The following is a 17410-nucleotide window of genomic DNA, read 5'->3' on the forward strand; positions in this document are numbered from 1 at the left end:
AATCCAACCTGGATTAACAATAAATGTCTTTCCCACCAGATTTTTTGCTGTTCACTTTGTTTTAGGAAATAATCAGTGGATCATAACTATAAATATTTATATGCAGAGGATTTCTAGACATAGCTTAGCTTTTTGAGATCAGCCAAGTGATGGCTAACTGCTGTCCTCTAGTGGGCACTGCATTCTTAATATAGGAAGATAAATGTCTTACCAGTATGTCAGAGACCCGATTGATAACTCCCCTTATTTGATTGCAGTAACCGAATAATACAGTTTGATCAAGAGGAATAGAATAAATATATATGTTCAAAGATTGCCTTGGGATTTTAACTAAAGCTAATATAATGTATCTATTCAAAATAAAGAAAATTGCTAAGTGAAAATGGTAAAATTCTAACTAGGAGCAAAGGATTCATTTGGATTCCTGTACAACGATGATAGCTTGGACTCAGTCTAAATACCTTCCGCTAAATGTATTGATGCATATCCTGTCCTGGTCCTTCTACAACAGGCTACCACATCTAATAGTGTGGCGGATATTCTCTTATCGTCAAAGTGACAGTAAGGTTTGATGATCAGTCTACTCAACTTTTATATATAAAAGGGGAAGAATCTTTTTTTTTTAATTCGGGCAACAACATATCTTCATTCTATTAAGACAGTTGCATCAGCACTGAGAAGGTGAGGCTATCAGGTTAATTTTCTCAAATCTATGAGACTCTGAAATCTGTTAGTTTGCAAATGGACAAGTATGTTGATGTTGGAAACAAAAGCGCTGTTTAAGTTAGTTGTATTATTTATTCGTTTGATTTACAGGTAGTCCTCGACATTTAATCATCCCCACATTCATATGATCAAAATTTTGGTGTTTGGCAATTGTCATGTATTTATGATAGTTGCAGTGTCCTGGGGTCATATGAACCCCATTTCCCAGCCACCTTCCAACAAGCAAAATCAACGGTGGAAGCAGAATCCATTTAACAACTGCATGATTCACTTAACAGCTGCCTTGTTTAACAACAGAAAGTTTGGTCCCAATTGGGCTGCCTGTACATTTACCTTACTTCTGCTACTTTTCAACTCTGCTTGGTATTTTATCACTGTGAACATTGTTATCCTAATACCATAGTCAGAACCCCCCAAACACTCTGTAAAAGTAGCAGACATTGGACATTTCTTTCATGCATTTCTCTCATCAAACAAACCAAAGGGCTTTATTAAAATTCCATTTTGGCAACCACACTAATTAGTTTTCTTCCTATAGGATTAAAAGTGGCAGACTGAGGTTCATGATAAGTTATCATTTATAAAAGAAGTGTAAACATGCTCATTCAATTACCTCTGATGCATGTACTGCTCTATTCACTTAGGGTCTAGAAACCAAATAGACCTCATTGTTCCAAATCTAACACAATGAGAATTTTGGAAGGTTGCAATCTGCTGAATCAACACTGGCATTTTTGTCATTCTATCACCAGTCAGGAAACAGATTAAAAATAAAACTGATAAAGCAAAGACTGCAGAAGTATAGACAAAACCTACAAAAATATTAATCAACTGCCAGAAACATCCATATAAAATTTGATATAGCAGTTAAAATGTTGGACTCGAAACTAACTGTTCTTCCTTTGGCATGGAAACCAGCTGGTGACTTTGGATCAGTCACTCTCAGCCCAACCCATCTTAATAGGATTGTTGTTAGGAAAATAAAAGGAGTCAACGTTATGTACATTGCAAAAAAAAAGTGAAATACAAATCAAATAAATAAAATACAGTCAATAGATGGATAATGCAACCTAACAAATACACGTTCATTTATTTAGAGCATATTAAACCTCTTCTAATGGCTTCTGGTGACTTCTATAATATAGAAGTCACCAGAATATAGACGTCACCACAAGTTAAAAGCATTATTAAATCAAAACAATGTATATTTTCAAATAATTAAATTGTTTTAAAAAGTTAAGCAGTTAAAAAATTAACATATTTTGAGCCAATTTGTAAACTCTAATTAAAGGAAAGGACTTGTTCTAATTCCAATTCCACAGAATGACCTACATAATGAATCAAGCAGAATTAACAACTGGTGTCAGATGTATCCAAGGGAAGGATCAGCAAAATGTGTTCCATTGAATTAAAGGTACAGAGTGAACACTATAAAATTGGTTGGCCTGTCACCCATGAAAAAACGATTATGAGCAACTTGAAATAGGCTTCAAATTCAACTGGCAACATAGGAAGTCAACTGTGGCCTTCAAGAACATACTCCGTCTCAAAAAAAATCACTTATCAGCAGCCTATAGTAGAAATATAATGAATTATATCAGTCAACTTGTAGAATGCAACAGATATTCAATAGATATTTAGATAGCTTCTGTGTTACTTTTTATGTTTATGACTACATACATATGAAAGAGTCGTGTACTTTGTACAGTATTCATTAATGTTTGCATTGCATGTGAATGTTTTGTAATCAAAAACAAAAACTGTTTGCCTTGGATTAACTGTTTTGTACAAACTTGCCTCCCGCTTGTGTGTTCCACATTTCCCATCTGTTTGGCTGATAGTTGCTAATGTTCAGAAGGTTAAACAATTACTAGCTGCATCACCCACATGGACCACCTGATGCAACAGCTATTTAAGATAATTAAAGAACCTGAAATATTTGTTTTGCTTTTCTTTCACCAGGAAATAAACTAGTTTTCAAAACCTAAATCATAATGGTTACAGTACCTGAGCAATGCAGACCAAGTCACCAAACAACCAAGTAAAGGTGTAACTGTTTAAATCAATAGGCCTATTGTCTGAATGGGGTGGTGGTGGCAAATGGCACCCCACCACAGGCCCCTGTCATCAAAATATGATAGGGAAAAAATAATGAAAGAAAAGAAAAGTAACAATAAAAGGTAGTATTGGCCTTGCCAAAGGTAACTTTTAGAGGCTCCCTAAGTGTCCTTTGTTGCTAGTTAAGGATTGCACTACCCACAGGCAGGTCAGCCCCAAATAATCTGAGGTGGTGTTTTTTGAATCACATTCACCCCCATGGCAGCCAGGGGCGTGCATAAGCACACCAGAGTGCCTTCCGTCCCCGTCCTACTGTCCCCATTTATTTGTACTCATTTCCTTTGTTCATATCCATGTTTATACTTATACCTGTTATCTTGTACACGTTTGACAAGCTAAAATAAAGAGGAGAGCGTTTGGCACTTCGGGATGTGCCCTCCCTGGCTGAGGAAATACAGGCCCACATATGTGGCGGAAAGTGGGTTATAGCTATGGAGGCATAGAGCACACTGACTGAAGGGATGGTTAATTCAGATGATCTGAGGCGTTATGAAAAGGCAGCGAAGAGCTGTTCAAAATTACCCCCGTCGGGTCAGAAAGGATTTGGGGATTGTGTATGCATCGGTTGGAATCAACACAACTTGGAGGGGGCTTAGAGGAGGGAGCGCTTGGCGAAACGTCCCAGGCAGGGCAGGCTGCATTCAGCCCATTTAGCAGAATCGCCGCGTGTGGCTCCCATTAACCCCCTCGCCCTCCTGCAGTCCCGCCGCAGACGCGCCTGCGCCCCGCACCAAGGCCGGGCATGCCAAAAATCTGAGAGGAGCCTTGTTGGAAACTACCCCTCACTGAGCCGTTCTTATGGCAACCGAGCCGGAGCGATAAACACTCTCCCGCGCGAGCGGACAAGGGGTGAGTTGCTCTGCCAGCACAACGCGGGAGGGGAAGGGAGGGGTGCGCTTTGGCCGGGCTTTTCTTCTTCTTCTTCTTCTTCTTCTTCTTCTTCTTCTTCTTTTTTACGGGTCCGAGGAGGAACCACCTGTGCGTTTTCCTTCCCTGGCAGGAAGCGGAGAGCGGACTCGCCGGGGTCTCACCTGTAGCCACAGCCGAGAAGGACTCACCTGGATACCTGGCGCCCTTGGGAGCCGCCGGTGCTATAACCACGCCATGGGGTGCTCGAGCAGCGCTCAGACCAAAGTCAAGGAGTTGGGCCGACAAACTCCCAAATCCCCGGAGGCCAACGGGCTACCCCAGTGCGGTGAGTGCTCGGCGGTTTTTTTTTAACGTGCGCCCGAGTGGAGGAGTCGCCCTCGCAAGAGGCGCCGCTTCAAGAAGTTTGAGGGAAGGGGTGTGTGTGAGAGAGAGACATTCAAGGCTGGAAAAGAGATAATCTGAAAAGAAGCTTATTCTGGCTGGAGAGAGAGCTAAATCAACGCGGAGAAAGTACGATTTTAGGAAATGCAGCCTGTCCCACCCCCCACCCCCCCTCCAACGTCTGCAACTGAAGAGCTGCTTACGTCGCCTAAACTTGGCTGCTCTAGTTGACTTCCCCTTTGTGTATCCCATTCCATCATCGGAGGGCAGGTAATTTCCAGGCCCCCATATTGCAAAATGAAGCTTTGCTCTGGTCCCTTCTCTGTGGCACATAGAAGAAATCTAAAGAGGAAACCATGTAATCATTCGTTATGGGTGGACTTAGTCATAAAATGCCATTCTAGAAACGTGCAAGTAGACCTTGAGGAATGAATGCTCTTTTTGTTGAATTGAGTCTATTTAAACCAATTAGCATAGGGCTGTCATCCTTATTTCTCACTAATCAATAATGACATATTGCTCTCTTGCAAGTTGTTTGTCCTTAAGTGTTTATTTTCAGCATTTTCTGCCAAATCACGAAAAACAATGGTTGAACTGGAATTGCTAAAATGTTGAGATGAATTGTACTGAAACTAATGAGGATTATGTAATAGTTTTAAAGATAATTATGTAAAGATATGCTTTCTTCCAAATCGACTTGTGTAGAAAATGGGATAAACACTAAGTAACAGGGAAATCAAAGATCAAACAAACATGAAAGCACAGATGGCTGAATCTTGTACTATTCCTTATGGAACAGTTTCGGCATTTTTCTGAACATAGGAAGAAGATCAGCCTGATGTCCTCAGAAAAACCGAGCCTTAGCTCATTTACCTATTTGTAACCACAGTGATATACATGTATTTAAAATACATGCAGTTCTGTCTGTATTATTCCCCAGCGATTAGTTATAGCAAAGCAACATGTGGTACCTTTAAGAATAACCTTTTCATAAGTTTCATAATATATCATATGGGTAGGATGAGAGGTGAATAAATAGCAAATTCAGAAGGAAACAAAATGCAAAATATTCATAAAAAGGTAATTCCATTATTAAAAATGGCCACAAATATTTATTTCTGTTTCTCTCTTTTTCTTCTTTAAAACACACATTTCATCAACACTGGGAAATCAGATGACAGCTTGCCTATCACAGATAAAAATGACACAGGATCTGACCAGACTAAACTTGAACCCCTAGAGGAGGTGAAGCTTGGATCTTCTTGGAAAAAAACAGATGAGGATCTCTGTAAAGAGGAGTCTGATGCTTTGATTCAGGAAATAACAAAATGTGACCTTTCTACCTGTCACAGAGTAGATCCTGAGGGTACAGAGCCTCAGCTAATGGCATCAGAAGAAAAGTTTGACAGAAGTCAATGCTTATCTTTAGACTTCATTGAAGCTGGTGGGCCTCAGGCTGTAGAGTCAACAGAGTTGGCTAGCAATCCTCAAGTTGCCGCAGAAGCTGCTGGTTCTTCACCTTCAGAATCTCTCCATGATAAGAAGCCTGAACCTACCAAAACCTCAGAAGGGGGCACACCTGAGCCTTCAACAGAGGAAATTCGATGTTTTGTAACAGAAATCGTGACGGAACTGCTTATGGATGAAGAGGAACAGCTAACAGAGGGTAATAAATATTCCTTTGCAACAATTTCAAGGGACAGGTTCAAGCAATTATTTTTATGCGTGAATAGCAATAGTGCTTACACTTATATATTTGCTTCACAGTGCTTTATAGCCCACTCTCTAAGCAGTTTACAGAGTCAGCATATTGCCCTTAACTTTCTTGGTCCTCTGCTTGGGAACAGAAAATTTTGTTCAGTGGATTTGAGCAAATATTTGAGTATTTAAAAGTAATAACAATAATTTATCTTGGAAAAGTAATATAAAGGTATAATAGCTGTTCAAGATTAAATGACCGCGTGCTATCAGGTGTTAATTTTTCCTTGTTTGTTCCTCCCTCCAATAACTTACCAGATAAAGTGGTAATTAGATAGTAATTTTAGGTGGGAAAGCTCTATCTAGCAGTATATTTAGAGAATATATGCAAATAGGAGTAACCATCTCTAATATAGAAATGGATTTGCTCATTGCTAAGGATAATATTGTATTTCAGGTCAGATACAATTATTCCCATGCTTGTATGAATTGTTGACCCAAAATACATGTGTTGTTTGGTTTAGAGTCCAGGGGTCTCCAACCTTGGCAACTTTAAGACTTGTGGACTTCAACTCCCAGAATTCCTCAGCCAGCGATGCTGGCTGAGGAATTCTGGGAGTTGAAGTCCACAAGTCTTAAAGTTGCCAAGGTTGGAGACCCCTGGTTTAGACTACTGGAATCCATTTCCCCCCCAAAGTGCCATATTGCGTTGATTTATGGTACATCTTGTTCACTCTAAGAATGCATAGAAATTGAGATGATCATGGAAAAGAGGAAGTAATAGTGATCCTGCATTTTTACATAAGACCCAACAAACTCTTTTTTAAAGATAATTGTGACCTACAAATATAGATTCTTATACTGTATCAGTATGACTGGATCTATGAAAAATGTGTTCTGCTGGAAACAGCATCTGTAGTATTTTATTGAATTACTTGAACAAAGTAGATACTTTTTTAGGGAATGGGAATTCGATCTATGTGCATTTACATATTTTGACTTAGAATGCCAATAAATCAAAATGGTTTAATATAGCTTTAGTAATTTAATTTCTAAGTAGTTTTACCAATTTTTTTTCAGCCACAAAAAAAAGCTAAATGAAGGATACAAATTGTTGCAATGATAAAAAAAGAGCCTTTCGCGACTAAATTTCTAAGAAACAAGTACCTATATCTCAGCAGCAATACTAGGTATCACTTGTGCTTTTTCCTAGTTAAAGAAAATCTATGGCTGAAAGAGTAACATCTGTAGTTTGTTGAGACACTTAGTGCTCTTTTCAGTGTTCCTTGCCTTGATCTCTATAGTTACTGTACCAGGTGAGGCAGGAGAAAAGGTGGAAACTGAGACACACCACGAGATAATACCTGGGGCCTCGGAAACAAAAGAAGAAACCAGAGAAGCTACACTGGTCACGGAGATAGGTATGTTGATGGAGAACACAAAAATGTAATACAATGTAATATATTACGAACGCAGTATATTGTATTGATATTCTTGTGTGTTCTACAGCAGATAGTCAGGTTAGCAGCCTGTGAATTGATAGGTATATTTGCTGGGAATTTCTTTGAGAAAGTGTTTCAGAAGGCATGATGAATAAGCATATTCAAAAGGGAACTAGAGATATAGGATGAATCATAGATGGACATGACCTTAAAAGTCATATGGTCTCACCTCTTGTTCAGTGCACTATAAATATATCTTTTTGCCCTGTTTAAAGATCTCCAGCAAAAAGATCATCACTTTATGTGATAGCCTATGTACATTCAGAAATAGCCTTTTCATATCTGGCTTGAACCTCTTTCCTTGTAGTTTTAACTTACTAGTTCTGGTCCTGCCCTCTGAGGCAAGGGAGAACAGGTAGGCCTCAACTTGTGACTGCTTCCTTAGTGACCATTCAAGTAAGTAGCTCCCAGACTAGTTACAACCTAGATTCAAAGTTCTAACAGATGCCATCCATCTCACTAACCCCAGTCACATGACTATTCTGGGCACTCGGTAATTAGTCCACATTTATTGACTTTGCAGCGTCCTGCAGTCCTGTGATCACAATTCACAATTTATTTATTTTTTTACCAGAAACTGGCATTTACTTTACGTTTCTGGCGAAGACACCCATTGCAAAAAATAGGTTCACTTTCTGACTGCAGTATTTGCTTAATGACTGTCACAAAAGAAGTCATAAAATCAGTCCCAGTCACAATCTGCTTAATGACCAGCACAACGCAATAATTATAATTCACTCAATGCTCAGTAACAGTCATGTCAATAGCTACCTGTATACGTCCATTACCTCTTCTGTGTGACAAGTCTTTATTTGAAGACTGCTGTCATATTTCTCCTAATCTATTTTTTTTGGTAACCTAAACATTCCCAGACCCTTTAACTCAGGGTTGTCAAACTCACAGCCTGCGGGCTGGATGCATCATGCACTGGCCACGCCTAAGCCCGGTTTAGCGAAGGGGGAAAAGTTGTGATATGTCATGTGATGATACCGTGACGACATGAGTTTGACACCCCTGCTTTAACTGTTCCTCAAAATGCTTGATTTCAAGACTCACCATTTTCGTAGCCTTTCTCTGAATTCATTGTCTTTTTTGAACTGGGGTATCCAGAAATAGACAAAAATTATAAATGATGTTTGAATAAGGTAACGTAAATGCTACAATTAAATCCCAATGAGCTAAGCATTAATGCTCCTGTTAACACAGTAATTGCTTTTGTTTTAGCAGTACAGGAGACTGCTGGTTCATGTTTGACTTGTGACTTGTTAGCCCCTTCAGATTTCCACCTTCCTTTACTTGTGTCATTCCTTTCCCCCCCTATAATCCTCCTCATCACTCCCCTCCAAAGATCATTGTTGAAAATTTTTTAGCACCATAGGAAAGAAATACTGTAATGGATATTGGGGAAAGGCTGCATCAAAGCAAGCTGCAAATTGGACAGATTTAGCATTTGGTTCCTACACCCTCACACTATTGTTCAGTCAGGATGCTGTTTTAAAAGGGAAAGCATAGCCTTCTGATGTAAACCAACTAGCTGATAATAATAGCAGGAAGTACTTGGAAAATGAGATGCTTAATTAAACACTCTAAATTCCATAGTTACTATTTGCCAAACTTGTTTTAGTAAGAATCAGATTATTGCTATAGCTTTGAGATTTCCCATTCTCACTCATCTGACTTCCTGGAAGTCAAAGCAAGTAAAGACAAACAAAAAAGAACAAGCAGTTCTTGTTCTTTGATATCTTTTTATTGTTTCTGATAGCAAAGGCTTCCTTCTTTTTAAAATTATTTCAGGGAGGAAAAAGGGTAACTGTCTCCCATCAAAGTACTAACTAGGACCCATAAGGGTTGGCTACATGCTACCACAGTGCAGATACACAAACACACATGCACACACAATTTTATTTCAAATTTCTTTTTAATGAACTACAACCTGGATTGTTTCCACTAGACTGTCTTCTATCGCTCCCTCCCTGAGCGAAGGAGTGATCTCCTTTACCCGGTGAGAGCATATAGGCCTCTAAGGTAGGAATTGGTCTTTGGTTATGCTGAGTAGACTGGAGGCTGGAGTTCATAAAATAATTTTTTGGGGGTACCTCCAAATCTGTGCTAGCTCCTAACAACTGCCTGAACATGTCCCTGCCATTTTCTTGGCAAGATTTCAGAAGTGATTTGCCATTGTGTGGAGAGAGTGACTGGTCACCCAGTCAGTTTTTTGCCTAAAGTGGAACTATAATTCAGTCTCTTGATTTTTAGCCTGTTACTTTAACCTTTACATCAAACTGGTTCTCTTTTAGAAATGTTTGGAGTGCCACAAATTATCCATCCTTGATCTAGTTGGATATCTAGATTATCTATTCAGTTTTAGAATCTCTTTCTTTTTTTTAATAAAAATTTTATTTTCAAACAAACACAAACACACAACACATATAACAAAAGCCTCTTCAACTACATACAGTGTGTCGATTGGTTACAAGGTTAGGGTCCTTTCCATAGTCATCACTTGAATTTTATTAAAATTCACATATTGTCAATCAAGATATCTTTGTATACATTGTTATTAAGCTTCCTTTGTTTGACTATCTCTATTGTCTCTCCATTTTAGACAGGATATTCTAAATATATAACCATTAATATTATAATGATTCATTATATCATCTTCAATATATCCAATAATAGTTATTTTTTTATCCTATTCTAAGTAATTCTATTATTTCAATTCCATGTTTTTTCCCCATTATTAGTATTATTAATCTAATGTACATGTATAGAAATGGTTGTAATTATTAAACATCCATTAAGCCTAGCTATTATTACATCCTTTCAACATAAGGCATATTAAATTTAAAGTAAATTTATATTATGACATTTTATTACATCATCCTGAAATCATCCAGTGATATTACATCTTTATATTCTATTCTATATAGAATCTTTTATAAAAAGGCTTTTCAACATCATCTCCATAATCCTCACTTAGTTTGTATAACATTTCATATTATCAATCTAGTATATATAAATGCTTTGTTATCATTATTAATCATTTATTTGACTATAGCTATTATTACATTGTACGTAGCACTCAAAATTTAACTACATTTAGCTAAAATTTATTGTGACGTTTCAGTTCATCATCCTGTATCCTTCCAGAAATAGTGTAGTCCAATATTTCTTGCCATTTGTAAAGTCTGTATTCTAAGTGTTTTTTTGATAAATCTTATGTGGACTTCTCTTAAGAACTTGTTGTTCATTGCATGTCTTATAAGGATTCGAAACCCTCTATCTGCTCCTTTTATCAGCTTAACTTTTGTTATCATTAGTGCTTCTGCCGAGATTATGCTCATTATTTCTGCCAAATTTTCTCTCCTTTCTACATCTATGTTCTGACATCTGAAATAAAGTTCCAGTTCATCGATCTCTCCTATCCATATTTCACACTTGTCATTTCCCTCCACTCTCAGTTTGTTGTCAGTGTCAACAATTTTCTTATCACTTTCATATGTCTGTGATTTTTTGAGCTCTGTCATCAAACTTCATCACTGTCGCTGTACTTTCTGTATTTTGATCTATAATTTCAAGTCTCTTCAATTCTCTCTGTTATTATTAAAACTTTTTGAATTTCTAAGAAAATTATTTGCAAAGTTAGTGCCTTTTCTTCTTCACGTTGTGCCATTTTCCAGGTTATAAACATTGCCAAAACATCCGAGACTTTTTAGGTTAAAAAAAATTCAGTGTTTTTCAAATCAAAGCTTTCTCTTTCCTTCAAAGGAACACCTGTATAAACAAAACATTTTCCACTGACCCTTTCAGTAAACAAAGCTTATAGCTTTGTAATATCAGATATTGCCAAGCCTCTAGCCACTAGATGGCAGTGTTACCTCTTTTCCATCTATTTTTGCCTCTCTCTGTAAACTCCAAGCTCCGGAAGAGGGAAAAAAAGGTTTAAAAATTAGCTCCGTCCAAGCCTTACGAGGGAAGAAACTTTTAATCCACAATACAAAAAAATGGAAAAAGTATAGAGGAAGAAGGAAAAAAAGAGACCAGCCCAGTTTAAAAGTAAGAGGCATTTATAAAAAGTCCATCCATAAAAAACAAACAAAGTTAAGGTAGAAAAGATAACACAATAGTTTTAAACCAGAGTTAATTCGCCGCTTATTTTCTTCTGTCTTCAATTTTATTTTAAACTCCAAGTCTTTTGGATTTCCCCTTCTCTAATAATAAAAAAATTCTCATCATTTTGACACACTGTCTCTCCTGTACTGCTTCTATTTCAGGGGCTTGTCCCAACCTTCTGCAGCCATTTTGGCTGTTTCTCTTGTAGCTAGCAAAAAAAGCTTTCTCTTGGATCAATCAGGAACTTTGCGATGTGCCTGAGATCAGCAGGACATGCTCTTCTCTATCACTGTTCCTTCAGAACAGTTTAGGTCCAAAAGGACCGTCCAGGAACAGCTATATCAACAGCAATCCTGGAGCCCCAAGATTGCATGTCATGTCGTTGCGACGTCAAGCCCCGCCTCCAGAATCTCTTCTTTCTGTTCAGCTTTAGGGTCTAAATTGGTTTAGGATTCTATTCAAGATCTCTATTTCCAATCTGAAATTGATCTTTTTAAAAAGCTTATTCTATTTTTTTTGTTTTTTACATGAAAAGCACTTACAAATTTTCATGGTATGTGCATTACCTTTACTTCAAAAATTATTCACTTGAAGACCTTTATCACTTTTTAAATTTTGTGTTTATATTACAGAACAAGCCAATGAGGAATGACCCAGGGCTTCTGGCTGCACTTCATGGCTAAAATGTATGGCTTCTGGCTGGACCTTATCCTTGATCGCTCAGTTAAAATTTATATTTCTGTTTGACAAACAAAAATCTAGTTTTTATAAAAGCTTGTAAAAACCTATCACAACTACTGAATGCTAAGTGAAAACCATTTTAAGAAATTTTAATGGAAAAATCAAGTTGCCAAGGCACCACTGAGGGAACTCCGTTGTTAAACCATCACACCTGCCAGAAAATGCCTCCTGCTATTCTTTCAAATGGAACTACAAATTGCAGAACACTTTTACTTGCTTTAGGTAGAAAATAAATATGAAGGATAATATAGCACAAATAATATAAATTGTAAATGTGATTATAATCTTAGATCTAAGAATGTATATGGTCTAAACTAGGGTGAAAATGACCAAAATCCAGTGGAGTTTTTGCAGATTAATTACATTAAATTTCTTAGATGAAGTTTCTTGTAAACATGTAAGAATTGTAATTCTTATCTGGAAGGAGACCAGATGGGGTTAGGCTGATTTATAGCATGGATCCTATTCCTTCAAAATGGTATAGGAAAGAAAATACAAATTTTATTTCCTGAAACTAATGAAAACAGTGATTGTGCTCCTCAAAATACTTAGATGAGCAGTAGTATGAATGTTTATATTTAAAAATTAGAGGAGATAGCCTTCTAAAAAAAACAATTATATTGCAAATGTCAGGCTAAAAATGAAATAAATGATTGATTACAGTATTCTTTAAACTATGCAACCAATAAAGTGAGCAGAGCTGTGCTTCACTCATTTTCAAAAACACATTTATTCTTTGCTGCTATTTGTGTGATATGGTTGGTCTCATAAGCCTTCTCAAATGTCTCTAAAATGTAACCTTAAACTTTGAAATAAATAATATATTTGTGGAATATGATAATTTTGTCCAAATATGGGTAAATATCTATGGGTATTGAAGAAAATGTATTAACTTACACATTTGGTACAACACAGGAAAGCAGAAAGTTGTTGTAACTGATAGATTTTAGAATCATGCAATTTATGAAATGGAAGACATCTTATAGGACAGCGATGGCGAACCTTTTCTGGCTCATGTGCCATAAGTGGGGGGAGCGCAGAGGGGTCGTGCGTGGGCGTGCCGCACCCATAATGCAATGCACGACCCCCCAAGTGTGCATGGCACATGACAGGCGCTCATCCCCTTTTTTTGCAAGCTTTTTTCGCCCTCCCCAGGCTCCAGAGGCTTTAAAGGGGCCTGGGGAAGGCAAAAACAGTCTCCCCCGCTCCCCGGAGACCCTCCAAAGGCTTCAGGGACCTTCAGGCGGCTTCCCTGAAGCCTCCGAGGGGCAAAAAACAACCCTACAAGCAAACCGGAAGTCACTTCTGGTTTGCTCGTAGGGCCATTTTTAGTCCTCTGGAGCCTTCAGGGACTTTCAGGAGGCTTCCCTGAAGGCTCTGGAGGAAGCCTCCTGAAGGTCCCTGAAGGCTCTGGAGGGCTTAAACCGACCCTACGAGCAAACCGGAAGTCCATTCCTGAACTTCCAGTTTGCCCATAGGGCCAGGTTTTTTGCGCTCCGGAGGCTTCAGGAAGCTCTTGAAGCCTTCGGAGGCCTCCGGTGGTGGGAGGCTCTTTTTGCCCTCCCCAGCCTCTGGAGCCTGGGTGGGCGAAAAATGGCTTTTAAAAAGGCTGAACTTAGCTGCCCAGAGCGCGCATGGTGCAGAATTTCAAGGTGATATCTTCTCATCTTTCATCTAAATCCAAGATATGGGACTGACGTCTCACATTTCCTCCCGAGTTAACTCTTTGATATGGTTGCTTTCTTTCAAAATGCCTAAAAGCTTCAATCAGTTGACCAATTCCTTGTTGATCAAGATTAGGTCAGGAGAGTTGACCACCTTGTTTTGCCAATGTTCTGAAAAATTAAACTGTCAGCAAGAGAAATCAATCCACCCAAATCAATCCAAAGTTTAGTTACTTTTCTAGCAAATCTCAGATTATTTGAAGAATTTTACAGGTAGTCCTCAATTTACAACAGTTCATTTAGAGACCATTCAAAGTTACAACGGCACTGAAAAAAAGTGACTTGTGACCATTTTTCAGACTTAGGAGCCTTGCAACATCTCCAGTCGTGTGATCAAAATTCAGATATGTATGTATGTATATATATATATATATATGTATGTATGTATGTATGTATGTATGTATATATGTTGTATATGTATATGTATGTATGTATGTATGTATGTATGTATATATATATATATATATATATATATATATATATATATATATATATATATATATATATATATATATATATATATATATATATATAATGTATTTGTGTTACAACCCCTGGTATGACTAAATATAGCTGCTGATGAGAGCTAATGACTAAATACGGCTAACTGATGAGAGCTAATTAGCTCGAAATAGATCTATACTAGTCTCCCTTTATTTATCAGTACAAATACAACATATGTATGTATGTATGTATGTATGTATGTATGTATGTATGTATGTATGTATGTATTTGTGTTACAACCCCTGGTATGACTAAATATGGGAGGAAGGTCACTGCTCCCTCTTTCTGTCCTTCGGCTTATCACAGAAGACCATGCAGGCAGAAAACCCTATTTTTATTTTTACTGTTGCCTTTATTGTCATTGTACTTAAATACAACAAAATTGGTTTTAACCTCACTGGTGCAAAATTATAACAGAAAGAAAAAAAGAAAGAAAAAGAAAAAAAACCTAGCGTGTGCATGGAGTGATTGTGGTTGTATTTAAAAGTCTCACAGCCCAAGGATAGAAACTATCTTTAAACCTGTTGGTTTGGCTGGCTATACTTTGATGTCTTCTGCCTGATGGCAGAAGTGCAGAGACACTGACCAGGGTGTGAATAATCTCTGAGTATCTTCCTTACTCTGCTAAAGCAGCGAGATCTGGCGATGTCATCCAGTGGTGTCAGAGGGCAACCAATGGTTTCTTGTGCTGAATTGATCACTCTCTGTAGTGCCTTCCTGTCCGCAGCTGTTAAACCAGCATACCATACTGTAATACAATATGTGAGGACACTTTCTATGGTGGACCGATAGAAAGAGGTCATCAGCCATTGTTCCGCCTGATTTTTTTCGCAGGACTCTAAGGAAATGAAGTCTCTGTTGGGTCTTGCCAATCACCAGAGACGTGTTGCTTTTCCAGGTGAGATCTTGACTAATAAGCACTCCCAAGAATTTAAAAGAGTAAACCCTCTCCACACAGCCCCCCTCAATATAAAGTGGGGCAGGTTCCTCTCTGTGCTTCCGGAAATCTAGCACCATCTCCTTTGTCTTACTAGTACTTAGATGTAAGTTGTTTCTTGAGCACCATGCGGGATACCTTCTGGACTTCTTCCCTGTATGCTGATTCGTCCCCTCCAGTTATGAGACCCAGCACTATTGTGTCGTCTGCAAACTTTATTATGAGGTTGGATGGATCAGAGGATATGCAATCATGTATACAGCGAGTACAGGTATGGGCTGAGCACACAGCCCTGAGGGGAGCCTGTGCTGAGCTTCAGCGTGGAAGATGTAAAGGACCCAACCCTTACTGTTTGTGGACGATCCGTCAGGAAGTCTTTGATCCATTCACAAGTGAGGGGAGGGAAATTCAGGTCAGTCAACTTATGCTTGGCAACTGACTCATTTATGATAGTTGCAGTGTCCCAGGGTCATGTGATCACTTTTTGCACCCTTCAGACAAGCAAAGTCAATGGGGAAGCCAGATTCACTTTAACAATTGTGTTAATATTTTAACACGTGCAGTGATTCACTTAACAACCGTGGCAAGGAAAGTCGTAAAATGGGACAAAACTCATTTAACAAACATCTCACTTAGCAGAAATTTTGGCTTAATTGTGGTTGTAAGTCAAGGATTATCTGTATTTAGGAAGATATTATCCACAACCTCTGGGACATTAGTAGTAATCTTTGGTAATGATACCCCTTCTGTTTCTTATATTGTTCATCTTCATCTGTATGCTTTGTACAGAATTTCCAATATTTAGGAACAAGAATTCCCCAGGTTTGCTCACAAACTCTGCATCCCTTTATGCCAGATCTACAGTAGACCTCAGTTAATGACTGCCCTGTTCAACAACTATTGAAACGTACATTGGCATCCAAAATATAGCTTTACAACTGGTCCCCAAACTTATAACCATTGTAGCATTCCCAATCACGTGACCACCATTCAGCCATTTGGCAATTAGCATATAAGACAGTTGCAGCAGCCTGCAGTCACAGGATCACCATTTGGGTTTAACAGGCAGCTTCTGCCAAACAACCAGTTGAGAAGCTGGCAATAATTTGCAAATCACAGTCATATGCTGTTCCACTTAATGACAGCAAATTATTTGCTTAACAGCCACAGCAGAACTGACATACGTTCAGCATTGTCCCATGATGTTTCATTTAATTAGTTGTCGGTCCCAATTGAATACTATCTATATTTGTTTATATGACAGCCAGTGTGGTATAATGATTAAAGACACCAGGCTGGAAACTCAAGAGACAGTGAATTCTAATCCTGCCTTATGGTCAAATTACATATAAGGACAGTATTAGTTTTCCGACATTTTGGCCTGCATGTCCCAAGTGCAACCAAAGCCCAGTTCTCCCTCATGCTATTCTATGCAAGCTGGAATTTGGAGACCATTTTGTAAACCAACATGCTATTGCTTGCATATCAATAATTATGAGGTAGATGCAATAAAATCATGGAAAAATTGCATAATATCAATCCCTGGTTTTAGTCATATGAAAGCTGGCAAACTTGTTCTCCTAGGGAGTATCTAAACACCATATCTTAATATTGCAAAATTTGATCATTTAAGAGAAATAGGGTGCCTAGCATAATACTACTGCTCTGTTTAAAATGCCTGTTTGTCTGGAATTTGGTGTAAAAGTATTTGTGACAATATCTAGTAAGATCAATCTATCAATCACACACAGAATTATACTGATTTGTTGTGAAGGAAAAAACATTTGAATATTTCTGAATTGACATTCTAATTTGGACAGGCAAGCTGTTTTCCACTGTACTGAATTAAGATCCAAACTGAATCTTCTTAATAGAGCACATCCCTAAATCTGAGTATTAAAAGGTCTACTCAGAAAGCCCAAACATACTTTTACAAATAAAAAAATAAAAAAATGTGATGTGATGTAGTTATTATTAAGCATTTCCCTTCAAAAGCCAATTAGTTTTAAAAAGATATAACTACTACACAAAATGTCGTTATGTTTTTCATTGCAAAATTTGTAACAGCTTTGAATATTATCTTGTGAATCAGGCAA

At 38.0% G+C, this 17410-nt stretch overlaps 2 protein-coding genes across 2 annotated transcripts in view; both read left to right on the forward strand.

Moving 5' to 3' along the window:
- Window positions 1-17410, forward strand: part of MATN2 (matrilin 2) — a 205077-nt gene that overhangs the window by 37472 nt on the left and 150195 nt on the right. The window lies entirely within an intron of this gene.
- Window positions 3509-12976, forward strand: ERICH5 (glutamate rich 5). The gene is made up of 5 exons (XM_081953360.1): window positions 3509-3693; window positions 3845-4039; window positions 5270-5761; window positions 7098-7214; window positions 12041-12976. The coding sequence occupies exons 2-5, from the start codon at window positions 3949-3951 to the stop codon at window positions 12058-12060; spliced, it is 720 nt and encodes a 239-aa protein (XP_081809486.1). The 5' UTR covers window positions 3509-3693; window positions 3845-3948; the 3' UTR covers window positions 12061-12976.

Source organism: Natrix helvetica (genome assembly GCF_964273705.1).
Source record: "Natrix helvetica genome assembly, chromosome: 4".
Lineage (NCBI taxonomy): Eukaryota > Metazoa > Chordata > Lepidosauria > Squamata > Natricidae > Natrix > Natrix helvetica.

Coding starts and splice junctions, on each gene's coding strand:
- ERICH5 (XM_081953360.1), top strand. CDS start 3,949: ATGGGGTGCTCGAGCAGCGCTCAGACCAAAGTCAAGGAGTTGGGCCGA. Junction 4,040..5,269: donor CAACGGGCTACCCCAGTGCG/GTGAGTGCTCGG, acceptor CTGGGAAATCAG/ATGACAGCTTGCCTATCACA. Junction 7,215..12,040: donor TACACTGGTCACGGAGATAG/GTATGTTGATGG, acceptor TTTATATTACAG/AACAAGCCAATGAGGAATGA.